Source organism: Microtus pennsylvanicus, chromosome 4 (genome assembly GCF_037038515.1).
Source record: "Microtus pennsylvanicus isolate mMicPen1 chromosome 4, mMicPen1.hap1, whole genome shotgun sequence".
Taxonomy (NCBI): Eukaryota; Metazoa; Chordata; class Mammalia; order Rodentia; family Cricetidae; genus Microtus; species Microtus pennsylvanicus.
In genome coordinates, this window is record NC_134582.1 from 18,986,856 (window position 1) to 19,013,961 (window position 27,106).

At 46.4% G+C, this 27,106-nt stretch overlaps 1 protein-coding gene and 1 long non-coding RNA gene across 3 annotated transcripts in view; one reads left to right on the top strand and one right to left on the bottom strand.

Annotated features, from left to right (window-relative positions):
- The window catches only part of Gnal (G protein subunit alpha L), a 102,740-nt gene that overhangs the window by 62,550 nt on the left and 13,084 nt on the right, over positions 1 to 27,106 (bottom strand). The window contains exons 1-5 of one of the 2 annotated variants that reach the window (XM_075968431.1): positions 11,373 to 11,460; positions 10,591 to 10,837; positions 10,254 to 10,326; positions 9,246 to 9,300; positions 8,979 to 9,098 (exon numbers count right to left, since the gene is read on the bottom strand). In XM_075968431.1, the coding sequence (XP_075824546.1) occupies positions 8,979 to 9,098; positions 9,246 to 9,300; positions 10,254 to 10,326; positions 10,591 to 10,735 (393 nt within the window). In that variant the 5' untranslated portion in view covers positions 10,736 to 10,837; positions 11,373 to 11,460. Of the gene's footprint in view, positions 1 to 8,978; positions 9,099 to 9,245; positions 9,301 to 10,253; positions 10,327 to 10,590; positions 10,838 to 11,372; positions 11,461 to 27,106 lie in introns of those variants that run through there. The other variant, XM_075968430.1, reaches the window with a different exon arrangement.
- The window catches only part of LOC142847624 (uncharacterized), a 106,388-nt gene continuing 97,788 nt past the window's right edge, over positions 18,507 to 27,106 (top strand). The window contains exon 1 of the long non-coding RNA XR_012910264.1: positions 18,507 to 18,590. This is a non-coding gene — a long non-coding RNA (uncharacterized LOC142847624). The remainder of the gene's footprint in view (positions 18,591 to 27,106) is intronic.

Sequence of the window (27,106 nt, forward strand, 5' to 3'; positions counted from 1 at the left end):
CGTGACTATGGTTTTCTGCACTGCTCTTCATGTCTAATGTGACACAGGGATGGAATGCGTTCACGGCCTTGGATAGCACAGCGAAGAGACAGCCTGGCACCAACTCTACGCTATGAGGGCAGGCAGCTCACTTACCGTTCTCATCTGTTTCACAGGAACTGTCACAGGCTGTTTCACAGGGGTGTGTGTATGTTCACCTATGTGCGTGACACTCGGTAACCCGTGTGAGGCTTCAGAATAGCAAGTACTGCACACCTAAGTACCACCCACTCAATGACTTTGGATTCAAACTTGTAGCCTAAAAATAGCCTCGTAAATGAAAGCTTGTATGTGCACAGGCAACGGCCATGGGACTTGGAGCCTAACTCATTGGACCAACCGTTCTCTTTCTTCCCTCCCTCTATCCTGCAAACTGAATTTCTCTTGGGGGTTATCAGTGCCCAGAATAAAGGACTCTAATCAGGTCTCCCCGAGCCACTGATTAAAGGTTGGGAAATGCCACATGGTGATCCTTTCAAGTGTCTTGTTTTTTTTTGTTTGTTTTTTTTTGTTTTTTTTGGTATTTTCGAGACAGGGTTTCTCTGTAGCTTTTGGAGCCTGTCCTGGAACTAGCTCTTGTAGACCAGGCTGGCCTCAAACTCTCAGAGATCCGCCTGCCTCTGCCTCCCGAGTGCTGGGATTAAAGGCTTGCGCCACCACCGCCCAGCTCAAGTGTCTTGTTTGAGTAAACTGGAACCAAAAGCCACAGCTGGTCAAGGAGGAGTCCCCTGGGCTCCACTGAGTCAAGGCTACTTGACCTGTCAGCTACAGGAAGAGAGAAGAGTCAGACATGAAAGAGGGCAAGGCTAGGGGAGCCTCGCCCACCTTCACCTACACAGCTTCTGAGGCGAGATGAAGGACCACATTCACAGACTAAGAGATCACAAGAAATCAGAAACGTCCACCAACCTAAACTCTGAAAATAAAAATCAAAATAAGGGAGAGTGAGGTGAGTTGGACAAACTTCCAGTTGACGGGGGTGCCACAGGGAGCCAGGGAGGCTTTATGGCAGTACGCAGGCACGTTCTGGGGTCAGATGGCCTTGGCTCAAATTCTGGGCACTCCTACCCTGCTCCATGACCTGGGGGTGGTCAACAGCTCTCTCTACACTGTTTTCTCAGGTGTGGATTGCCGTAACTGTACAAGTCAGGACAGGTCTCTGAATACAATCCTATGTGAGCACCTGCCCTCACTGTCAATATCAGACGGCGGTACCAACATCACTAAAGCACACAAAACTGGAGGAGTCAACACTGTTTTTCTTTATATTCTTATTGAAACTATATAATTTATTTCAGACTGAACTGTTTTCTGCCAAGTAGAGTAGTTTGACTATTTTTATGCCCCTCCAAGCCTTGAAAGGCCACAGAAGGTGGAGTGTCCGCTGGAACATTGTAGACAGACAATGTATTAGGGAAAACCTTGCTCTCGGGCCATCCCAAGAAGCACATGTCACACTGAGTGTGTGGTTTCTAGACACTTCTTGGTGGAGGTATCTGATGCAGGCTGCTGTCCAATCTTCAGGGCAGCCCACACTGCTTACTTTGGGGAATCTAGTGGGGATATAAGAGCTCCCCTGATTCTTTAGTGAGAGAGGGCCCACAAGCCTCCAGGAAACAGCCAGGCTCTTTGCATGTTCCCGATAGAACACACTTGAGAGCAAAACTCCTAAATGGAATGCCCAAAGCTTAGCCTTTAGCAACATCTTGAAAGGTAAACACACACATCATCAATATTGTAATCAATGCGCAGCATTAATATTGTACATTAATATTGGCTAACAGGGAGCTGATACACACTGAATACCTGCAGTGTGCCAGGCACAGCCACATACTTCAGACACATACTGTGTTGGATCCCCAAAAAGCATTTGAGAGGCATTATGTTTAGCATTTCCATTTTACAGATGAGGATATTGAGTTAAGAGATGCCAGTGACCAGGCTAACAGAAATGGGATAAATTGTGATGTCTGTACTGTACTGTACTGACTGATGTTGGCTATTCCTGCTACTAAAATTACTTAGGTACAATTTTATTAGATCGACATGTACAACTATTATTAGTTTTTTTTGGGGGGCGGAGTTATTTATTTATTTATTTTAAAGAGGCTCAAGAGGCAAGAGCAAGGTGTTACGGGAATGACTTCAGAGACTGGTTCCACAGGGTGCCATCTTGTCTACTGACAACCCCCAAACACGCTGGAAATGGGTCAGGGCGGTTTTATACAAAGTCTCTTGGACAGACCAGAAAGTTGTAGCTGCTACAACTGTAGATAAGTGAGTATGTACTTAGCTACCAAAATGGTATTTAGGGGGTGGGAAATGAAGAAGTGGCGTGCAGGACCCGGTGAGGGGGTACCCTGGGTGGCAATGGAGAGTGAGGCTGGGCAGTCAACATGGCTTTTGGCAGGTTTCCATCTCACCTCCCCACACAGACTGAATATAACTCCGCAGGGACGAGCTTGGGAATGAGGATGAAGGAGAGAAGCAGGAAGCAGGAATGCGGGGCAGGATTGAGGCATAAGAAGGAGAATCACTTATTCAGAGTAGCAGGACGTCAATGGTCCCTTCACCTGTCACTCAGGGACTTTCCAGAATCAAGGGGCATAAGGGATAATGACCAAAGACTGACATGTGACATGCTGGCAGCTTATAAGGTCAAACCATACGAAACCATCACAACATAGCTAAAATGACTTAAATATTGGCAATTTTTTTATGGTCCAATCTAATAGATTCAAATGACATCTGGATCACATAGGAAGGATGATGACAGCAAGAGACCCGAATGATAGACCAGGTGACTGTCTCTAGCCCAGACTACACCTGCAAGACCAACACAGCTGGGTGACCTCACCCAGGCCACACACACTCCTGCTCTCTCACTCCTTGCTAGACTTGTGAGCAAGGAGTCTCAGGCCTAAGGCTACAGAAGGACCGCTGGAGAGGCGTGAAGAAGCTAGGTGTGGCCCACAACAAGAGAACAGGGCTGGGGCAAACCAATAGCCGCGGAGCTGCCAGCAGGGAAGCCCTGCGAAGCCCCGGCCTCCTAGCTTTGGGTAAAGCGCACAGATAACTGTGAGCAGTGACTGGGCTAAGAGATGACCGCTACATTACAAATAGGCTCTCAATGTCAGCAGGCCAATTTAAAGAATCCTTTTATTGGAAGCGCACGCACGCATTCCCTGACTTTCTTGTGACACTTCCCTACCTTCTCTGGTTAGATTCCTACTGTAATACTGCGTTCACATAGCAAATTCCCCACTCAGCGAGTGTTCACGTATCCTGTTGAACAACGTGAAAATTGGCTTCAGGGAAGCTATGATGACACTGGCTTCTCTGCGTTCTCAGACCCTCCTACTGGGCTAGACCTCCTGTGGGATTCCTTCTGTGACTAGGGTCTGAGAAAGTTCCCCTTGAAAGTGTCCCTTAGCAGGTGTGCTGGAATACCTCCCCTGATTTTGTCAGTCCTGATCCTCCCCTGCTCCCGCTGAGTTTTTGTTTTGTCAGAGAGCCAGCCTTGCCTTTCCCTGGGACAGCCCCAGTGGCTGCTCCCCAGAGGCTTAGCTTCTGTCATAGCCTGCTGGGAGTTTTCAAACTCTGCATGCGCTGCCAGGACATTGTTTTTTATGGGTTCATAATCCAGACAGCACCTGGCACAAATTCCACCGTCATCTAGAAAAACGGAACAGAATGACCACCCAGAAAGCACTGGTGGTGCCCACCGAAACACATTCATCACTCACAGAAATCTAAATATGATTCAACGCGGCCACTTATTACTTTATTTCTTTTCTGTGTCGAGGCGTGAACATACTTCACACACTCTAAGCAAGCATTCTCCTGTAGTGTATACCCCAGCAAGTAGAAGGTTTAGCTCGAGAAATAAGAAACACTGATGATAAATTTTACTGCCTTGCTTCTCCCAGGCACTTACCAATGCCAGTGAGTGCCGTTTTAGCGTCTTTGGTTGTTAATTATGTAGTTTAAAGAGAATAATAAAGACACACCCTTGAGGGACATTAAAAAACATAAGAAGTTAAAAAAATACTTTGGGATGGGGGTGTAGCTCACTGGTACAGTGCCCTCTGTAGGGCCCTGGTTCCCTCTCCAGCATTGTGTGTAGAGCAACACGACATTTAGATAATGGTGAGAAGCCTGGGTGAAGAGAATAGGCTTGGGAAGGAGAGCTGAGGAGACTTCAGTATGTTCTCAAATGAAGACTCCTTCTAGTCCCTCAGGAGCTACTTTGTTGGTGACACTTGGTAAAGACAAAAAAGCTCAAGTAACAACTGTCATTTTCTTTTCTTTTTTTAAATTATTTATTTATTTATTATGTATGCAATATTCTGTCTGTGTGTATGCCTGCAGGCCAGAAGAGGGCACCAGACCTCATTACAGATGGTTGTGAGCCACCATGTGGTTGCTGGGAATTGAACTCAGGACCTTTGGTAGAACAGGCAATGCTCTTAACCACTGAGCCATCTCTCCAGCATCAACAACTGTCATTTTCTATGGACATGTTAGCTAAAATGTTTTCTCTTAATTAGGGCCCCACACCTGGCTCTTCAGGGTGGAAACACAGTTGCTAAAACTCTCCTACTCTCTGCATGTGGCAGAGGAGGGCAGAAAATCAAGAGATGGTCTGGGCTCCCTTTTCAAGGACTAGTTGAACCTTTCTGAGGTGAACACAGCCATCATTTTTCTTAGGAAATATTTGAGGAATAGTCATGGGACAAAGCAAGGCATCTTGGGAACATCTTTAAAACACTCTCCACATGTTCAGTGCTATATGTGTGTGACTCAGTCTCTGTCCAGGCACATACATACATGCTATAGATATGCATGCCACTAAGGGGGTAATATATAAGATTGTGGTAAAGTTTATTCTAAAAACTTCAACTTGGCATGAGAACGTTTAATGGGAGAGAAATATAAAGCAGCCAATATTCATTTATCTCTCTTTATCTCAATGTATATGCTTTATAAAATAAAATACATCTAATACAATGTGCCTGAGTGTATTTTTCACTAATAATGTTCCTTCCTTTTTCTTTTCTTTCTTTCTTTTCCTTTTCTTTTTTTGAAACACAGTCTCTAGGTAGTCCTGGCTGTCTTAAATTTTTCTTTGTAGACCAGGCTGACCTTGAACTCACAGAGAATCACCTTCTCTGCCTCTGAGTGCTGGAATCAAAGGTGTGTGCCACCATGCTGGCCCCACATAGATTTATTTATTTTTTAATTCAAAAGTGATTTGAGTACACTATAGGTTTGCAATGTGGTCACTTGGGACAGAAAGGCAAAATATATTGAGAAGGAAACCTGTGGAGACCTGGACTCGCCAGATCAGGACATTGTTCCCATACAAGTCAAGACTGCCTAGCCTAGTAGCTTCATCCGTTTGATCTGGGGGAATGGTGAGCTTTGATGAGAACTCAATGTGAGTTCTACACACTGCTCAGCCTGAGTTCTATACACTGCTCAGCCTGAGTTCTACACACTGCTCAGCCTGAGTTCTACACACTGCTCAGCCTGAGTTCTATCCACTGCTCAGCCTGAGTTCTATCCACTGCTCAGCCTGAGTTCTATCCACTGCTCAGCCTGAGTTCTATCCACTGCTCAGCCTGAGTTCTACACACTGCTCAGCATGAGTTCTACACACTGCTCAGCCTGAGTTCTACACACTGCTCAGCATGAGTTCTACACACTGCTCAGCCTGAGTTCTATCCACTGCTCAGCCTGAGTTCTATCCACTGCTCAGCCTGAGTTCTACACACTGCTCAGCCTGAGTTCTACACACTGCTCAGCCTGAGTTCTACACACTGCTCAGCCTGAGTTCTACACACTGCTCAGCCTGAGTTCTATCCACTGCTCAGCCTGAGTTCTATCCACTGCTCAGCCTGAGTTCTATCCACTGCTCAGCCTGAGTTCTACACACTGCTCAGCCTGAGTTCTACACACTGCTCAGCCTGAGTTCTACACACTGCTCAGCATGAGTTCTACACACTGCTCAGCCTGAGTTCTATCCACTGCTCAGCCTGAGTTCTATCCACTGCTCAGCCTGAGTTCTACACACTGCTCAGCCTGAGTTCTACACACTGCTCAGCCTGAGTTCTACACACTGCTCAGCCTGAGTTCTATCCACTGCTCAGCCTGAGTTCTATCCACTGCTCAGCCTGAGTTCTATCCACTGCTCAGCCTGAGTTCTACACACTGCTCAGCCTGAGTTCTACACACTGCTCAGCATGAGTTCTACACACTGCTCAGCCTGAGTTCTACACACTGCTCAGCCTGAGTTCTATCCACTGCTCAGCCTGAGTTCTACACACTGCTCAGCCTGAGTTCTACACACTGCTCAGCCTGAGTTCTATACACGGAGTTGCGGTTAGATGGCCATTTTGGAGCTGGCTGAAATTATCCAGGCACTATCAAATAAAGTCTGTGAAGAGAGAGTGCATATTAAGAAATAGCATCTTCCCGGACAGAAATCTCAAGGTCCAAATCAGGAGCAGAAGGAGACGGAGCACGAGCAAGGAACTCAGGACCGCGAGGGGTGCACCCACACACTGAGACAATGGGGATGTTCTATGGGGAACTCACCAAGGCCAGCTGGCCTGGGTCTGAAAAAGCCTGGGATAAAACCGGACTCACTGACCATAGCGGACAATGAGGACTACTGAGAACTAAAGAACAATCGCAGTGGGTTTTTGATCCTACTGCACTTACTGCCTTTGGGGGAGCCTAGGCAGTTTGGATGCTCACCTTACTAGACCTGGATAGAGGTGGGCGGTCCTTGGGCTTCCCACAGGTCAGGGAACCCTGATTGCTCTTTGAGCAGATGAGGGAGGGGGACTTGATCGGGGGAGGGGGAGGGAAATGGGAGGCGGTTGCGGGGAGGAGGCAGAAATCCTTAATAAATAAATAAATAAAAATAAATTAATTAAAAAAAGAAATAGCATCTTCAGAAACAATGCTATCTATTAGTATTAAATTCTTATTTAAATAAGTCTAGATTTTTTTAATAAATGAAATACTGTCATTTTACATAAGCACAGACATGCAAAACCACAGAGTGCTAGGACAGAAAAAAAAATCAACAGAGCAGCTCCTGAAAGAGTTCGCCTTCACACTGCGTGTATTTGTATTTGCTGGAATCAAATCCTCTTTTACCTAACGGACAACTAAATGTGGCTTATGATAATGATCTTATGAAAATATATGTATATGTAGTAAACGGTTCCTCAAGTTTTGCCTTTATTAAAATACGTCAGATTTAGCTGTAAAGTCACATTTCCAGTGCCCGAGACAGCACAGGAGAGACCTGGGTTTTCCGAATTTCAGATGGAAAGACTCATCCGTGAGAGCTCAGGGGCAGAGAGAAAACGACGCAGAGCTGAGCGGTCAGTCTTAACTGCGCATTCGCCAGCAACGGCATTTTAAAGGAAAATGCTGAGGCATATGTAAGGACTTTGGGAAAACATGACAGGACAGTCTACATCTGAGTCTGAATGGGAAGGCCACTCTTCGTTTGAACCAAGACTGTAATTTTACGTGCCATCCCCAATGCAGAAAACACCACAGAGAGCATAGCAGAGGTCCTGCAGCTGGAACCAGGAGGCTTCCTGGTGTGGCAGAAGCGTCTGGCTACTTTTCACCCACCTTACCATCTCCTTACCCCATTTCCAGCCACCCATAAGCAAAGACACAGTTGGAACCTATGTGCCTTGTGCCAGATGCCAAATTTCTTTTACTTATGGAGCTACTCTCTTACTCTGAACTCCTTTTCAGAAACTGTACAGATAGTTCTGGCTATACTGGGATGCTTATGCTTTTCAGAAGCAAAAAACATACTAGAGGATGAAAATATCAGCTCTTTAGAAGGACATTGTTAGCCAGGCAGTGGTGGCGCACGCCTTTAACCCCAGCACTCGGGAGGCAGAGGCAGGCGGATCTCAGTGAGTTAAAGGCCAGCCTGGTCTACAAAGTGAGTTCCAGGACAGTAGGGGCTATGTAGCGAGAATCTGTCTCAAAAAAAATTGTTATCCATTAACGTGATACGGAATCCACAGGATGGTATTTTATGGGGATTAGGGAAGAGAGCAGCAGGGGCACCAGGCCTTTGCGCCAGGGCAGGGCAAGGCCTGTTTACACAGTGGATGCTGCACTTGGAGGAGAGGCCTGCAAACCATCTGCCAGGCAGCGAAAGCTCTTTAATATGATACTGACAGGTATACGCATGTGCATATGCATATAAACATGTACACACACTCTTTGGCTATCACTGGGACAAGCATGACTCTCCCAGAAAGCTTAGTATACAGTTTGATTCAAATCTGCCACACCAAACCCCCAAACACCATGTTAGAGAAGTGCCAATCCAACAAGAAACAACTCGCACCGGCTGCGCTCGCTCACGCTCCAGCACAGGTAAGGCTGGCACAGGAGTGATGGGTAGCATCTGGCAGAGAGAAGGATGTAAACCACACTGTATCTTGCTTGATACAACACACAGAATGCTGGCCCATTACTTACAACACGTACTTTCTTATCTTGTGATCAGATGGACACGAAGCTTAAGAAAAACCTGAATTCTGTTTCTTATCTTCTGTTATTCCCACAGAGGTAGTTATGCGCCATAAGCTTCTCTCTTGGCTCATGTAATTTATGTTTTTGTTATATGCGACAAGGCTTTAAAAACATACCAGGAAAGGCACCGCCAACGTTTCTGAGAGACAAACCATGTCCCTGATGGTCAGCCACCTAGATATCCATAAAGGCATTTCTAACAATCCCATTGTCTTTACTGTTTTTAGCAAGCACAAAAGAAGCATCTACAGGGCTAGATTTTAGAGTTTTGACGCTGCTTTCCGGTAAAGCAACCTCACTTGAAATGGGTCCACCTCTCAGTATGGAAAATGTCCGAGGAAACGTTTTCTTACCTGGGAATATTCAAAGTCGGTGATAGGGGCTATGCTCTTGATATAATCGGACCGGAACTGGTTTTCAGGGTTGGCCAGTGGAACCGGAGGTATTATAGTACTCATTGCTGAAACGATTGTCTGAAATGGGATGAAGGGAGAGAATCAACAGAGAGATATAAAACGTAAGGGTCCCATGGAAGATGATCAGAAATACATACTTAGTTTACACAGTCTGAGTCCAGCCTACTCAACACTCAGGTGAACAAACATTAAGGGAGGCCTTACCACGATAGCATCTTTGACATTTTTCCTGATGTCCAGAATTTTCTGCTTCTTTTCCCTGCATTGAAAGAGGGTTGTTATTAATTTCATTCACAATAGAAACCCGTTAAGATTTTAAAACTTCCAGTAGACCGAGTTTCCCAGAGGTCAGTATCAACCTCAAGGTGTCTGTTAAGCTTTTTCCTCCTAAATGAAAACACTGCCCCCGTTCCAATTTGTGCTCCAAGCAAAGGGAATATATCTGCTTCAAACCCTACAGCTTCAAACACACATCAAGGTCATATAGTCACAATTATTGCGGATCTCGCACACAAATACAACTAGTTATACTCAAACCTATTCCTTATACTGATAGTTATATACTGAAGTAGATGTAAGTGGGCTGTACTATAGAGAAAGGGTGTATTGCGATATAGTTAGGTTTCATATAAGTGGTTCTATATTGGTGGATTCAATCAACTGAAGACCCCCCCCCAAAAAAAAGGTTTGGCAAAAAAACAAAAAAACCTGTATTTGCATTGAATGCGTACAGGCATTTTTTTCCCTTGTGACTGTTTCCTAAACCACCCAACACAATACAGTCAGTCTTTTATTAACACGTTGCAGTAGGTATCATGAATCATCCAGAGGAGATACGAAGCAAATGGAAAGATATTCATAGGTATTTTGCAATTACTACACCATTTTGTGCAACAGATTCCAATATGCTTGGGTCTCGAGAGCCCCCTCTCCTCCAGATCCTAAGGGATAAAGGATCAATGTATTGGTTCAGCACCACGCCAGTGTTAGAGACATGTTCCCCTAAGAATCCTAACAAATTAAGTATTTTGGCAAGCTGTTTTCTTTTTAAACTAGACATCGCCAAAGAAGGGCTTGCCTAAATGGAACAAATTCTATGCTGGATTTCTACTTCCTCACCACCCCAGTCAAAACTGCGTGGAGAAAGTACTTCTGAGAAAAGATGTGGTTGATACAGAATTTAGAAAGCAAATCCAAACTGGGCATTCTTACTCGGGGTTGAAGCCGTTGACGTGCAGGATCCTCATCTGTTTGACGATAGTGCTTTTCCCGGACTCACCAGCCCCTGCGGACAAACAGAAAGAAGGTGGTCATCCATGTCCTCCTATCAGGCCAGGACCATACATGTCGCTACCTAACGTGTTCTTCCTTTACGTGGGGTCTTTCGAGTACAAAGCAGATGTGGTTACAGTAGTTCGCCCTAGCCAAGCTCCGGCGCCTGGTGGTGCGCAGTCTGGTTTGCCTGTGCCAGTGACTGTGAGCCCGGGACTGTGCACTCCAGGACGCTGGGAGCTGCCAGGGTCAGAGCGACAATGCACCCTGGCCTTACCCAGAAGCAGCAGGCGGTGAGTCGCTTTGTAAGCCAGGCGCTCTTTCTGCAACTGTTTCTCGATCTTTTTGTTGGCCTCGCGGCGCTCTTTTTCATCCACACCCTGATCTTCCGCGGTCTTGCTGCTGTTGCCCAAACACCCCATGCCTGCTGACTCGCACTCCCGTCAGGCAAGTAGGAAGACGCACGAGAGCCAGAGAGAACCCGAGATGTGCGCTCCCGCGGACAGTTTCTCCACTCCCCGAGGCTGAAAGAGATGGCCTAGTCTCCCGGGGATCTGGGATCACACCAGCTTCTCCCTCCCCTGCCCACTGTAGGCTCCCGGCTAACCAAAGGCGCCGGGAGGCAGTCGCGCTCAGGGAAACGCTCCTTAAAGGCAGGTCGTCTTAGGAACCTGCTGGGGAAACGGCTCGTGGAGCCCGAGACGGGCTCTGCTGGAGACAGCTGGGTGGCGCTGTGCCTGGGCTCCGCCTCCGCCTGGATCAGCACCGCCCTACGGAGGTGCCAAGTTGGGGGGGGGGGCTGTGCGTAATCGAAAAGCCAGGTCTTGCCTGCGTAGTGGCTAAGCGCAGCACAAAAGGGTCAGAGCTCGCACCAAAGGGTCCCCACAGGGGCACTGTGGCCACCTGCGAGGTTGGCTTGTTTCAAGTCTGACGTGCTCATCCCCGAGGGTCATGCTCCCTTGGAAGGAGACGGAGGTGTGGCAGGGGTAGGAGTTGGTTTGGCGCTCAAAGGGGCGCTTCCCTAACCTGGTGAGTCAGAGAAGGGACAGGGGCGCTTACACTCTGGCCCGTGTGTCTTCCTAGCACCCTGAGCCCCAGCGCATCTGGGTGCGCACTCCTCGCTCTCCTCCAAAGCCTCCTTGCTCCCAGCGGAGCAGGGACTTGGGATCATGCATATTCTATCAGGGAGGAGGATCGCTAGCAGGCTAACAAGTCACATAGCTTTTGCTCCCTTTGGCTTCTAGACTATTCCAGCTCGCCCCCGCTACCACCTTTCCAGCCCATCTTTACCTCCAGCCCCCGTTTTCCTCTGCTGTTCTGTCGAATAGTTACACGGCTTTTCTAGAACACATCAGGGCTTTGAATTTGACCTTAGAGCAGAGGAATGGATGAGGACAAGAGACTGGCACCTGCTGGTCTTTTATTGTGACTAAAAATTAGAGCCCTTAGCTTTGTTAACCGCTACACTTTGTGTTCACAGTTCAAGTGCATGGGATGAGGAGAGCAAAAGAGGTGCCCGGGCGCAGGGATTTGACTCCAGCACTGAGACACGGAGGTGAAAAGGAGTCCTAGAGACCATGAGAAGTTGATGGTCCCCAATTTGGTGACAATTAGGTATTGAGCACGAAGTCTCCAGACCCCACATTTCCCCCCTGATACCAGCACACGACCTGGCCTGCGTCCCAGAGAGCAGACACCAACCGTGTTACTTTATCCCACAGTCAGACCATGCCTTCTTGGTTTCTTCCCTTCTCTCTGCTTCTCTTCTGGTTTCATCAGCTCTGTCCACAGCTCCAATCTTTCTGTGTCTCTGTCTCTCTCTCTTCTGGTGGGGCCTGTTTTCCTAAAGCACGCAAACACACACCCACACTGCCCACTGCAAACTAAGACCTTCAGTCTCCCCTCCTTGGTTGTACCAGTCTTCCATCTCCCAGGGCTCCAGTTCCACTCTCTCTCTCCTTCATCCTGAAAGTTCAACCCCTGGTACCCCAGCAATGGCCTGAGTTCCTAAAGTTCAACCCCTGGTACCCCAACAGTGGCCTGAGTTCCTAAAGTTCAACCTCTGGTACCCCAGCAATGGCCTGAGTTCCTAAAGTTCAACCCCTGGTACCCCAGCAATGGCCTGAGTTCCTAAAGTTCAACCCCTGGTACCCCAGCAATGGCCTGAGTTCCTAAAGTTCAACCCCTGGTACCCCAACAATGGCTTGAGTTCCTAAAGTTCAACCTCTGGTACCCCGACAATGGCTTGAGTTCCTAAAGTTCAACCCCTGGTACCCCAGCAATGGCCTGAGTTCCTAAAGTTCAACCCCTGGTACCCCAACAGTGGCCTGAGCTCCTACATTGACAATATCAGGGCGTTTCTGGTCTCTGAAGTCTGATCCTCTCCTTGACTCTGGGCCTTTAGCAGCCACACAACATACCACCTTTTGAGTTTTGCTCACGTCCTCTGCCTAGTGGCTCTAGGCTCAGCCTTTCTCTCCAGACACACTTGCCTGTTATGACTGCCCACACCTCCAACCTGCTCCTTCCCCTCTGCTTTCTAGGGATTTTCTAAACCTCGAGGCAGGTTTGTTGTTTTCTTGCGAGCACAAAACATTGCTGTGTGTGCTGGATGTTTCCTAAATACGTGTCCTGTCTTCTAACACTCCTCTGCTGCTTCTGTGGTCCTTGATCACCCGTCTAAGCACAGTTTCAGCAGTACAGGCCTGTTCCCCTTGTCTTTATTCAAATGCAGCCAGAGCGACGTTGCCTTTGCATTGCTATTTCTATGTACTGCCTGCACACTCCTTCCCTGGTTCTTCTAGACCCTCCAGTAGCTTCTCTACTCTCCCTCACCCCTCCTTACTAACCAGGTGGGTTCAGGAGCCTTGTTGCTCTTCTCTTGGTGGGGGGCTAATTCCTGGTTACCCTCCTTGGCCTCATCATCTTAGTAAGGGTTCTCTAGAGGATCAGAACTGATATAATGAATATATTTGAAAGCAATGTATGAGGTCAGCTTACACGACACGGTCTGGGTAGTTTGACAAGGGCCGTCTGACAGCGAGAGGCTGAGAACCTGTTAGCTGCTCAGTCCACGAGACTGGAGGTCTCAGCTGTCCCACTCATGTGCGAGAGACCTGGAGATTCCTGGAGAGCTGCCGGGCTTTAGTTTATTTTAGGAGACTGACAAAGCTCGTTCTAATAGCAAAGGAAAGCTGCAGAAACGGGATAAGTGAACTTGTCAGTGAGAGCGGAGACAAGCAGGTGAAAAGCAAAGCTTCCCCTTCCAGTCCTTTCATCTGAGCTGCCTCCTGCAGGTGCCGCCCACATTTGGGCTCACCGGGGTGGCCAATGGCTTGCTGCTTGAGTCGATTCCAGATTCAGGCAGGTGGACAACCGAAATTAGCCACCACACACACCTAGAGACCCCCCTCTCCTGTCTCCCAGAGCCCATGCTTCTCCTCCGTATCATCTGTCACACTGCACACAGCGGTTTGCTTTCTGCCACACTGTAAGAGCATCTGACTGTGGGTGCCATGAGGACCAAACTGGGCACCTCCTGCACCGGAACCCTCTGCAGTGTCTGAACCAGGGATTCACTGTGAATAGTTGTTGAATGCGAGAAGAATTCACAACAGTCAGAGACAATTCTGAGTCAAAGCCTGGGCTGTTGTAGCAGGGGTTTCATGACCAACTTTTCAATCCATAAAATATTTCTCTAGTGTAGCATCTTATTGAAAAGAAGAATGCTTTTTCTAAACAACAAAAGCAACAACTTGGCTACGTAGGTAGACGTAAACATACAGCGCCACGTTTCATGTTGAACTACATTAAAAGTCCTGTGTCTATAGATGGCTGTCTAGCACAGTTGCCACATTTGTGAGTGTGCTAACACATGTATTGATCCAGGAGATACCATAGCTACTGGGGCAGGCAGAGAAGGAGGGTGAAATTAAAAGCACAGAATAGTGTGAGTAGATTTAAAAGGATCTGTCAATTTTAAAATGCCAAGACATTTATAAATTATTAAAAGAGATGGGAACAACACACAGGTCACAAAAAGTTATAAAAGGGGAATTAAGTTAGATACCCCAAAACACATTTAAGGTAGTATGATACGCAGTTACTCTAAAAGTAAAGCAAAAGTCATTTGATCAGATATACAAATTAGGGTTATAAAATTTAAGGATTAAATACATTGATGTAATGAAGAACAGCACTGTACCCAGAAAGTTAGTAGATAATCAACATAATGATAACACATACATTGGAAAGGTAGCTCCTGGCCATTGAGTGATGGCTGGTACTGGCCTAAGTCCTGTCTCTAGGAAAAAAATTTAATACAAAATACAGAGATTACTACCACCATCATTTTAAGTGCTCAGAGTGGTGACTTAAAAGAGTGAGTGCTTGGCTCACACAGGCTCAGCACAACCTCTCATGGGTTCATCAGCACACCGTGCCTGCTTTGTCCAGTGATTTCAGTTTAAATGTGAGAAATACAAAACCAGTCTCAGCCTGTTATAGGCAGGAGCTCAAGGGCTCTGTGCCCTCCCTTCCTCCCTTCCTTCTTCCTTTCCTTTGGAACCAAGCCTAGAGACCTGGGCATGCAAGTGCTTTATTACTGAGTTACATCCTTGGTCCCCAAACTTCAAAAGTTTTAAATCCAATATTCTGCCTTTTGTTCTTATAGCCTGGAAAACTGACCCTCATCCATGTTTCCAAACTTTGAATCAGAATCCAGAAGACCCATTGGCTCATCGGGAGCCACAGAGCAGACCTGTAGGGTAACCCAGAAAACTGATTTGCAGCTAGGGCAAGGAGACCATCTGTTGCTAGGCAACCGGAACAAGGCAGCACTAGGAGGCTCTCCAGGCAAGCCACTTTTACCGGCAGGGTCTGAGGGCAGCTGCATGAGCCTTACCAGCAGAGGGCGCCAGCAGATGGGTTCAGGGAAAAGAGCAAGAAAGCAAGGCTCCGGAGCGAGAAAGGAATAGCATTTGAGGTCCAAAGACAAAGCTAACAAAGGGTGTTTCCCTCACTATCGAGGATAAAAACAGGTAGAGTGTTTCAAAAGTCTGACTTAAATATCTTACTTGTTAGTTTTGCAAATTTAAAATAATAACTTAAAAAATCTGTTTGCTTCAGCCCCTTTGACTGAAGATGGCAAACACCGAAGAGAATGACAGCTTCTCCTTGGTGAGCTGGAAACGAAGTCCAGGATAGCGAGAAGGGACTGTCCCTCCCAGTATCAGGCAATTCCTTGAAAAAAAAAACGTAATGGACACGTAGACGACAAACACTCAGGACAGGCTGTTCCTATTAGTGACAGCCCTAGATTCGGGAAACAAGAGCGAATCTGAAAAACGAGTCACGCGATGCCTGGTGAGAGATGTCAGGCCCCACCTGTGAATGGAAACCTTTCGCTTGCCGCTCTGTTGCGTCGCTGCTTTAGACGATGCTCAAGACTAAAGCTGCAGTCAGGCCTCCGGTGTGGGCTCATCGGATGTTCTCGAGGAAGAATGGAACAGTGGTGAAAGCCAAGGAGCCGCTAACTCCGAGCAAGGACCGCGATTGCAGAAGTGCACAGCTGCAGCCAGAGAACAGCGCACAAGCTGGGCCATGTGGTGTTACAGGGTCTCACACGGAGGGGTCCTTGCCTGACAGATCACACAGCGGTCTGTTGTTTTATCCCACCCCTTAGTGTCTTGGTGGAAATAGGCTGTCATTCATTTTCAGCAGCCTAGATCACTGTATGACCTAATTATAATATACACGGAAAGTATTATGGTACATTTTAACATTTTTTTTAAAAACAGAAAAGCAGAGAAATAGCTTCAAGTTTCCCTTTCTGTACATACTCTGAGAGCAAATATTTTAAAATGTATTGAAGTGATGTGTCTCCTCCTTTACTCCTACAGTAGGAGTAATATGAAGTAGCTCTGAGAGGCGCCATCCACAGAGAACTAGGAACTGACAGTCTTAAAGACCAAAATAGCAGCACATCAGCAGGGAAAGGATGCTAAACGTCACCGACTCCTCTTTGTGTCCAAAACGCAGGATCACAGTGTCCTGTCGAGGTGGGAGGCCATCAGATACATTAAAAAGCAAACTCGAATAATACGACAAAATATCCCATAAGCCATAAAAGGGAATTTGCAAACTGAATGGACACGTCGATGCTTTCAGTCCAAAATTCTGTGAAAGTCACCAAACTCAACCAGGCGCTGTCTTACTCTGTTTGAGTCAGAGAAAGTCTGTGTGTTAGGAAAGACTCTTCCAGCCCCTGGCTCGATTGAAAAGTGGCACCTACTGGAGAAAAAGTGTGTCTTCTGGTCACTGAAGGGACCCTCACAGGGGATATTGAGACTCCAGCCTCCTTCCCTTTCATGTTTTAGCCACGGTGCGTGTGTGCGTGCTAGGGTGTGTATGTGGATATTTTGTTGTTGTTGTTGTGTGCTGCCGTCAGTGGAGCGAGACATGGATGGCCTAAGATACTCACAGCTGGGGGAAAGGTAAAGCGGAGAGCCCAGAATCTGTGGCTGTGAGAGAGGGCGGACAGATACCAGCTCTGAGGCGGGGGTGGCTGGCGGAGGCACATGTAGGGACAAGAGTAGTCTGAGAAAAGCTGCATGTGTCACAGCGACCCTTGGTTTTACAAGCAGAAGACCACAATAGAACAGCGTCAGTCAGCACCCGGATGGCTTTATTCTGCTTTGAAATGTTAAGAAGTCTAGCAAACTTTTGGACTCCAGCAGACACCCAAACGCACGTTGTTTAATAAAAATATTGAAACATGAAGTTAGAAAACCCAGTCTGCCAAGCTTAAAGTATACTCTTCCTTCACCAATTAACAAGGCCAGAAGAAATAAACTGTAAAACATTGCAAACGAATCTAAGCTACATGAAGAAAGTATTTATTTTAAGGAAAATTTTATGATTAAAAAAATAGCTTCAGTATTTGGAGATGGTTCTAGTTCAAGTAATTCTGTTCCCAAACATACTTCCTTCTAAAGTGAGTCCGATTCCACAAAGTCCCTTCCTTAAATCAGAAAAGAGCGAGTGAGCGAGCGAGCGAGAACATGTATTCTACATTTTACATGCTGGATATTGTTCTTGTGCTGGCGACAGCTCCCATGAGAAACTGTGGGAGACGCTACAGCACAGAACCTAGCAGTTACATGCTGACTCTGATTTGGGGTCAGTCTTTCTCTCTGTGTACATCTGTTATTGTATGTTAGCAAATCACGTGACAGTAGACCGTGAGGAAAGCTGGTTAATAGCATCCAAGTTCATGGCTGCACAATAGAAGCTCATCTAACTGAACATGTTTATTTGGTCCTGTGTGCCATTGTGTATAAGAACAAACCAGGCACGGTGACTCATGTCTGCAATCTCAGCACTTGGAAGGCTGAGGCAGGAGGATTGTCACGAGTTTCAGGCTATTCTGGATTATATGTTGAGTTCTAGGCTAGTCTGAGCTTCAGAGTAAGATTTTGTCTCACTCTGTGAATGAATGAATAAGTAAATGAAAACTAAAGAAAAGGAAACTATCTGACCAGTTTCTTATGCTTCTGAGCAGTTGGTGACCTAAGATGACCTATAGGTGAAGCACCTCGAACCCACAAATCCAAGGCCTAAAATGCTATAAACCCGGAAGGTTTTCTGGGTGCTGACAGTGATAACCCAGTGGAAAATTCCACATTTGACCTCAAGTGACAGGTTGAACTTGAAACACAGGTGCACTAAAAATACAATCGAAAGTTACCTTCAGGCTATGCAGGAAAGGTGCATATGTAACAAGTTAATTTTGTATTAAGACGAGTCTTATCTCAAAGATATTATTATCTCACGATGTCTATATATGTGTCCTAGTTAGCATTAAGTTGTCAACCGGACACTTTCCAGAATCCCCCGAGAAAAGATTCTCAACTGAGTAACTGTCTTTATTAGGATGACCCATGAACATGTTTGTGAAGGACTTTTGGCTTGCCTTACCTCATGTGGTAGGGCCCACAGTGGGCAGTACCATTTTCTGGGCAGGTGATCCTGGGCTGCAGAAAGAAAGCTGGCTCAACGTGGGGCTGTGAGGGAGCCAGCAAGCAGCATTGCTTCCTGAGTTTTGCCTCAAGTTCTTTCTTGATTTCCTGCCTGCCTTCCCTCCACGATGGATTGTGACCTGGAAGTGTAAGTCAAATAAGCCTTTTCCTTCCCAAGCCTCGGGAAGATAGACACTCACGGCACGGCAACATCTCCTGAGGTATAATCTCTCCGGTGAAGCGGTTATCAGCAAGAACGGTATGCTTCAAAACCCTGTTCTATGCTCTAACTGCCCTGCAAATGGCTGGGGACAATGGGACCAAGGCCATAGGGTTGTAGTGAGAATGGTTTGAATGGATCTGCTTCTCATGGTGTGTAGTAGGTAGTCATTTCTCAATAGACTAGTAAATATTATCATTTAGTATCAATCGGACAGATACCTATCTATTTAACTTCTTTGAGACAGGTAACTGATAACCTTGAGGAAGTATTCTTTTTTATTTTTGTACCAGGGCAGGCTCATTCAAAGTCAGTTATCACACACTCAACAGAGATTTCCTGAGGACCCGTGTGCAGCGGAGTGATATACAAACTGGGACATAAAGGCAATGGGACATGCCAGGAGAACATTTATGACAGATGCTCAGCGAGAGAGAGTGGTGTGAGCAGAGTGGAAGAGGGAGGGGTCGGCTTTAGGTTGGAGAGAAACTGACGCCTGCTCGAAGGTAGATGGATCTCGAAGACATCATGCAAAGAGAACCACCTATCATAGAGGAGCAAATGCTGCATTAGCCCACGCATCTCCCGCTGAGAGTCAGCAATAAAGACAGAACGTGGCGTGGTGGTGGTCAGGCGCGGGAGCGGGAGATGAGGAGGCGTGCTAACAAAGGCAGAACTTTGGTCTGGGAGACTGATGGCGTTTCAAACATGGACTTTGGGGATGGCTTACAACAATGAAAATATGTTTAGTGTCACCGAAAGGGACAACTACAAGAGGTTAGGGTGGCACGTCAGCTACGTATTTTACTAAAATAAAAATATGTGAGTAGATTATTCAGCCTATCAGTGGAAGAGAGAGATTCTTCTGAAGTGAGAACACAGTTCTATAGTTTCAGAGAGGTTTTCCCCTAACTTTCTCCCATCCCCCTCCCCACAAAAGAGAATAGGGTCTACTCTATAGCACAGATTGTCTGACCTCAAACTCGTGGTCCCCCTGCCTCAGCCTTTTGAGGGCTTCGCCACCACCTCCTGCAGTTTTGACGCTAGGCACATTTGTTTCTCCCTAGAGGGCTGCAGTGTGCAGAACGAAGGGCAGCCGTAAGCCCCGTGGGTCCTTTAAAATGTGGCATTTTCGCCTTTCATTTGTTACGAGGCACATTTTTAAAATTAGGTTTTATTTCTGCAGTGCTGAGGATCAAATCTAAGGTCATGCCACACTAGGAAAGTGTTTTACCATGGCTTTGCACCCATAAGACCCATGAAAGCATGTAAAAATATATACCACGCACTTGGTGCATTGCTGGGCCTTGAGATTATAAATGTGGATAAGATATTATCACGGACTTCAGATATCCTAACAGTCTAGTGAAGACTAGCCCTGGCATCAGGGTCTGTGGATTCTATTTGGATTCCAGTGGGGATGTATAGAGATACGTGTGGTCAATTCTAGAATTGTAGAAAACAAAATCCTGGTTTTCCTAGAGGAACTCCCACTAACCCGTGTGAGTCACTGTGCACCTCAAGTTTAAAAAGACAGCGGAAGGGGGCTGACTTCCTGCACCTGATTTGATCCTCATAAGATGCGCATCGTCGCCCACAGTTCTGTCTGAAGGTAACATGAGGGGCTGGGCAGAGGGGGAGAGCCTCACTCCCAGGAGGACCTGGAGCCTGGGTCCTTAAGGCTGCAGGAAACCATACCATTTTCTTTCCCCCTGTTATAGAAGGAACACAGAAAAAGCCTACTCCCCTCCCACTCATTAGCGAGATTAATCTGCATATAATCACTGCTGAATTAATTCTCTCTCTGCCCAGTTGCCTTAGCAACTAGTTTCTTTTAGAATTCGGTTTAGGTACAGAGCTTAAAGCCACCCTATCCCTCGTGATGGAATATGAATTAAACAGAACATAAACTTATTTTGTCCCAGGTGCCAGCGATGGGCACGCAGTGTCCCGAGACTCGCAGGGCTATGGGCCAAGGGCAAGTGGGAGAGAACTCAACACCCACCTGTGCTTTGTGGCGCTCTCTCACCTCTGCTTTACAGTTTGCACGCTTTGCTTTTCTTTCCAAGAATTTAAACTAGAGCTAGGGGTGGGGGCGTGGCTTAGAGACAGAAGGCTCGCTTGTATGAAGCTGGGGGCTCAGGCCCCAGCACTAGAAAAAATAAAAACAAAACAAAAGAAGAAAAATAAACCACAAAAGTTGACATCCAAGAGGATGTCATTCTCTCATTCCAGAAAAAAAAAAAATCCTAAACCAAGGTAAGCAGGTCATAGGATGAGCAAATGCAGGAGGGTATGACCCTGTGATTGACAGGAAGGAACAGTGTATAAATATGGAAAGGGAGGAGTAAAACCAAAACCCAAACCACAACACAGGGATGGACGGGGATCACAGAACAGAATGAGGCCATGCCCATGTCTAGGTTGGCTCAGGTCCCTGCAAGCCGGTGTGCCTATGTGTGTATCATTTGTCTGCCGAGAAAGGCAGAGAGTTAAGATTTCCCTGTAGTTGCAGGCATGCTCCCGTGGGAAAGGGGATCCTCTTTGGAGTGACAGTACAGATTTGTGGTTCCAGGAGAGTGTCCTTCCTTTTGAACAGGGTCTCGTCTGTAGGGAGGGACAAGGGCATCTCAAGCAGCTGTGATCAGGTTGCAGCAATGACTTGTTAGTATGGTTGGAACCACCGAGCAGCCAGATGTACAAAAACCCTGCAGCTGCACAGTTGGGAGACTTGAATTTTCAGGCTGGTAGAGACAGGCAGTTTGTCTGTCCTGAGCTGTAGCAGGATCTGGAGCCCCTACCTCCTCTCCATCTCCAGAGATCTGCCCCTGTCTCCTGAGAGGATCTCCCTGACTCCCTGTCTGGGCTCCTGGGCACTTTCTCAAAGCCATCCCTGATCAATGTGGCACGGAGGGGCTCCCTGCTGCTGCTGCCCCTGACACATCCCTACCACCCAGTGATCTTCCCAGCCTTCCCCACTCCTTTTTTTTTTGGTTGTGAGCCACCATGGGGTTGCTGGGAATTGAACTCAGGACCTCTGGAAGAACAGGCAGTGCTCTTAACCACTGAGCCATCTCTCAGCCCCCTCTATTTTCTTTTTTTTTTCTGGTGGCATCCGTTTATTTATTTATTAAAGATTTCTGTCTCTTCCCTGCCACCGTCTCCCATTTCGCTCCCCCTCCCCCAATCAAGTCCCCCTCTCTCGTTAGCCCAAAGAGCAATCAGGGTTCCCTGCCCTGTGGGAAGTCCAAGGACCACCCACCTCCATCCAGGTCTAGTAAGGTGAGCATCCAAACTGCCTAGGCTCCCACAAAGCCAGTACGTGCAGTAGGATCAAAAACCCATCGCCATTGTTCTTGAGTTCTCAGTAGTCCTCATTGTCCGCTATGTTCAGCAAGTCCGGTTTTATCCCAGGCTTTTTCAGACCCAGGCCAGCTGGCCTTGGTGAGTTCCTGATAGAACATCCCCATTGTCTCAGTGTGTGGGTACGCCCCTCGCGGTCCTGAGTTCCTTGCTCGTGCTCTCTCTCCTTCTGCACCTGATTTGGACCTTGAGATTTCTGTCCGGTGCTCCAATGTGGGTCTCTTTCTCTGTCTCCTTTCATCGCCTGATGAAGGTTAATATTCAGGAGGATGCCTATATGTTTTTCTTTGGGTTCTCCTTATTTAGCTTCTCTAGGATCACTAATTATAGGCTCAATGTCCTTTGTTTATGGCTAGAAACCAAATATGAGTGAGTACATCCCATGTTCCTCTTTTTGGGTCTGGCTTACCTCACTCAAGATAGTGTTTTCTATTTCCATCCATTTGCATGCAAAATTCAAGAAGTCATTGTTTTTTACTGCTGAGTAGTACTCTAATATATATATATTTCATACTTTCTTCATCCATTCTTCCATTGAAGGGCATCTAGGCTGTTTCCAGGTTCTGGCTATTACAAACAATGCTGCTATGAACATAGTAGAGCATATACTTTTGTTGTATGATAAGGCCTCTCTTGGGTATATTCCCAAGAGTGGTATTGCTGGGTCCAGGGGTAGGTTGATCCCGAATTTCCTGAGAAACCGCCACACTGCTTTCCAAAGTGGTTGCACAAGTTTGCATTCCCACCAGCAAGGGATGAGTGTACCCCTTTCTCCACAACCTCTCCCGCAAAGGCTATCATTGGTGTTTTTTATTTTAGCCATTCTGACAGGTGTAAGATGGTATCTTAAAGTTGTCTTGATTTGCGTTTCCCTGATCGCTAAGGAAGTTGAGCATGACCTTAAGTGTCTTTTGGCCATTTGAAGTTCTTCTGTTGAGAATTCTCTGTTCAGCTCAGTGCCCCATTTTATAATTGGGTTGATTAGCATTTTACGGTCTAGTTTCTTGAGTTCTTTATGTATTTTGGAGATCAGACTTTTGTCAGTTGCGGGGTTGGTGAAGATCTTCTCCCAGTCAGTGGGTTGCCTTTGTGTCTTAGTGACAGTGTCCTTTGCTTTACAGAATCTTCTCAGTCTCAGGAGGTCCCATTTATTCAATGAGGCCCTTAATGTCTGTGCTTCTGCCTTCCCCACTCCTTTATAAGTAACTCTCCACTAGACAGCTTGGTATTTCCCCAGGGATCCCCACCGAGCAGCACCTTCCTGAGCTAATGGCACAGCTTGTGATAAGGACCCGGTTCGCGGTCCCCACTCCTAATTTGTCAGTGCTTTTGTTTTGTGGCAGATCTGTACAACTGTATTGATAGCCTTGGCACATTTTCAGGCTTGGTGGTCTCGAAAGGAAGATGAACCAGTAGACTGGAAAGATGCAAAGTCAAGTAGGCAGCTGAGCCCAAGGCCCAGCAGGGTGGTGAGGAGAACCCAACTTAGAAAAGTGTTGGCATAAACATTTTGTTTGCCAGACCTTGGTGTTGATAAGAGAGACGGAGATGAAAAAAAATGCCCGAAGATTATTAGAAACTGACTCCAGACAAATATACCCAGTTTAAAGTAAGCAAACATCATTACTGTTTGGAAGAAAGTGGTTTTTCTTATCTGTAGAGATTATTAAGCCATACACAGGGAGCATCTATAGGAGCTCCCAGATGACCCATCAGCAACCAACACATTTTTTTTTTCTTTTTTTTTTTGGTTTTTTGAGACAGGGTTTCTCTGTGGTTTTGGAGCCTGTCCTGGAACTAGGTCTGTAGACCAGGCTGGTCTCGAACTCACAGAGATCCGCCTACCTCTGCCTCCCGAGTGCTGGGATTAAAGGCGTGCGCCACCACCGCCCGGCAACCAACACATTTTAAATGTGAAATAATGTCAGGCTGCCGGGGATGCTGCAGGAGGTGTGGAGGGTCTCCTTCACACTCGACATCCGTATGCTTTGACTGTGAGCATTTGAGGCACTCTGTTTTCATAATTACACATTTCCCCCCTGAACTAGTCGAGAGGAGACTGTGACATTTTACCTCTCTCCATGTCTACTAGATAAGGACAGGACTCTGTGATCTCATCTAGTCAAGGATTACAGACATTGTCTGACTGTCTCCCCCACAAAGGCTCATGCTCTTTGGTATGGATGTGGGGAAGGGGTAGAGGCTTTAAGAGGTGGAATTTAGCGGGGGAGGGGGGGTGTCACTTGGTAGACTGTAGAGTCTAGCCAGAGGCAAAACAGAGGATCGTTTCTCTGTGCAACAGCACCACCTTGTGGACGCTTTGAGGGACGATCCATCTGTGAGTACTGACATGAGCATGTTATAAGGCGAGACAGAGCAGAAGGCACAGCTGGCACCTTCGGCAGGCCCTCTTTTCCCTCTGCCTCTTGCCATTTCCTTCTAAATACTTAATTATTAACCAAATCATTCTTTGACAATCGAATGTATGTTTACAATGCATTTTTCCTGATCCTTTACTACCCCCTCCCATTCTCAGCAATTCCCCTCCTCCCAGGGAATCCTCATCTCACTTGTTTCTTTGTTTTTGGTTTGTGAGTCACTGCGTTTAACGAGGGCCCCTTCCTTGGTAATGGGTCTTAAGATATTCACAGGCGTATGAGCAACTCACCAGTGGCTACTTCCCTAAAGACAAAGACTTCCTCTACCCTGGTAACCCTTGACTGCTGTGAGCACCCTTTGGCACGACCCACGAACCACTTGTATGTGTGTGGGTTCAAGCCTCATGCAGGACATATGCAGCCAACCACGGCTGTTGTGAGTTCATGCCGCAGCCATGTCTGTAAGACAGCGTTTCGGGTCCTTCCCATACCTTTTTCTACAGTGTTCCCTGAGGAGGCGACTTTCCAAGGATAAGATAACAAAAACAAAAACAACCCCCCCCAATGGCTATTGCTTTAAAAACATTCATATAGTCCACTTATTTGAATTCTTGTAGTGAATTCTCCAAAGAGATCAGGCTCTGCTGATCTCTCTACAAATGCTCCTCCCACCACCTTTCTGGCCACGGATCCTCTGTGCCTACCAGGAGCTAGTTTACACTGTACAATAGTCTCCTCCATTAGCAAGCTCATTTTCTATCCACTCAGCTAGACATGGTTAACCGAGATCTGAAAATATTCAATGAAGAATTCCAGAAATAAACAACACACAATTTCAAAACAGCCATTTATTACATTATATTATTATTATGGTTCTAGATATTAATCACTTATTGTACTTAGTATATGGATTAAAGTTTGTCATAGCTACGTAAGTATAAAGCAAAGTGCAGTGTCTATGGGGGACGTCTATGGCTCTATCTTTTGGTCACTGTGGGAAATCTTGGCATTCATCCCTTCTGAGATAAGGAGAGCTGCTGTACGCCACAGCTGGATACTTCATTTGTCTCCTGCTGGAGGCCATGGGCCCCAGAGAAGTCTGTAAGCAGTCTCAGAATCTGGGACATGTGACTACTGAATCCCAATAATGGCCGAGTCAACAATGAAGTAGGTCAGAGCACAGCTCAGATGTTTGTCTCAATACACACATTGTCCCACACATCAAATGACTGACTGATTTATGACAGCCACTCAGCCTTTAGGGCTATGCTGGTTTTGGCTGTATCCCAGGCTTCCTTCTCAGTGTATTTGGAAGCTTGTGGTTTGTCTCCTCTGGCCTCTGAGGTGCAGGGCAGGGCTAGAACTGTTTAATGTGTCTGCTCTGTGGCTTCTGTCCATGCCTGGCTGTGTTGCTCTGTCCTGCTTCACCCCTGTCCTGGTGAGACAGACACACATTTCTGCAGGTCACCTGCTTCCAGGGGACTCTTTTTCCAGGTGAGGAAGGACAGTGGCCTCTTGGGAAATGTGAGCTCTGACTATGCTTCATCTCTTGCTACCTCTTGATGGAGACTCTGGAACATACTCTCTGCTCCCAGCCGGGCTGATAAAACACATCTGCTTCGGCAGTCAAGTTTCCACACCGTGGATCGGCACCTGCCCACCTTTCCTACACTGATTCCCTTCCACACACCACACAAGAGTTACCCAGAACTCTACTGTGGTGATGTCTTATGTGCTGCTGACCAGGGAAGAGTAGCTGCTGCCTGAACCCCCAGATTAGTTGACCCTGCCCCAACCCAGGTTAAAGGGTTCAAACGCAAGTAACAGCTCCTGAATTCCTCAGGGCATTTTTTTTTTGTTTTTGGTTTTATTTTTTATTTTTATATTTTTATTGAGCTATACATTTTTCTCCGCTCCTCTCCCCTCCTCCCTTGTCCTCTTCTATACTCTCCTGTGACCCCCCATGCTCCCAATTTATTCAGGAGATCTTATCTTTTCCTCCTTTCTATGTTGGTAGTATATGTCTCTCTTAGGGTCCTCTTTGTTGTCTAGGTTCTCTGTGGTTGTGAACTATAGGCTGGCTTTTCTTCGCTTTTTAACTAAAAACCCACTTATGAGTGAGTACATACTATATATTTGTCTTTTGGGTCTGAGTTACCTCAATGTGTTTTTTTTTCCTAGATCCAAGATATCTTTTCTTTCTTTCTTTCTTTCTTTCTTTCTTTCTTTCTTTCTTTCTTTCTTTCTTTCTTTCTTTCTTTCTTTTTTTTTAAACCACTGAGTGGTACTCCATGGTGCAAATGTACCACATTTTAAAAAAATCTATTCTTTGGTACATCTAGGTTGTTTCCAGGTTCTGGCTATTATGAATAATGCTGTTATGAACATAGTTGAACACATGTTCTTGTGGTGTGATTGAGCGACGTTTGGGTATATACCCAATAGTGGTATTGCTGGATTTTTGAGGTAGATTGCTTCCTAATTTTCTGAGAAATCTCATATTGATTTCCAAAGCAGCTATACAAGTTTGCACTCCCACCAGCAATGCAAGAGTATTCCCTTTCCCCCACAACCTCTCCAGAATAAGCTGTCATCAGTGTTTTTGATCTTGGCCATCCTGACAGGTGTAAAATGGGATCTCAGAGTTGTTTTGATTTGTATTTCTCTGATGGCTAAGGATGTTGAGCATTTTCTTAGGTGTCTTTCAGCCCTTTGAGATTCATCTGTTGAGAGTTCTCTGTTTAGTTCTGTACTCCATTTTTTATTGGATTATTTGTTCTTTTGATATCAAGTTTCTTGAGTTCTTTGTATATT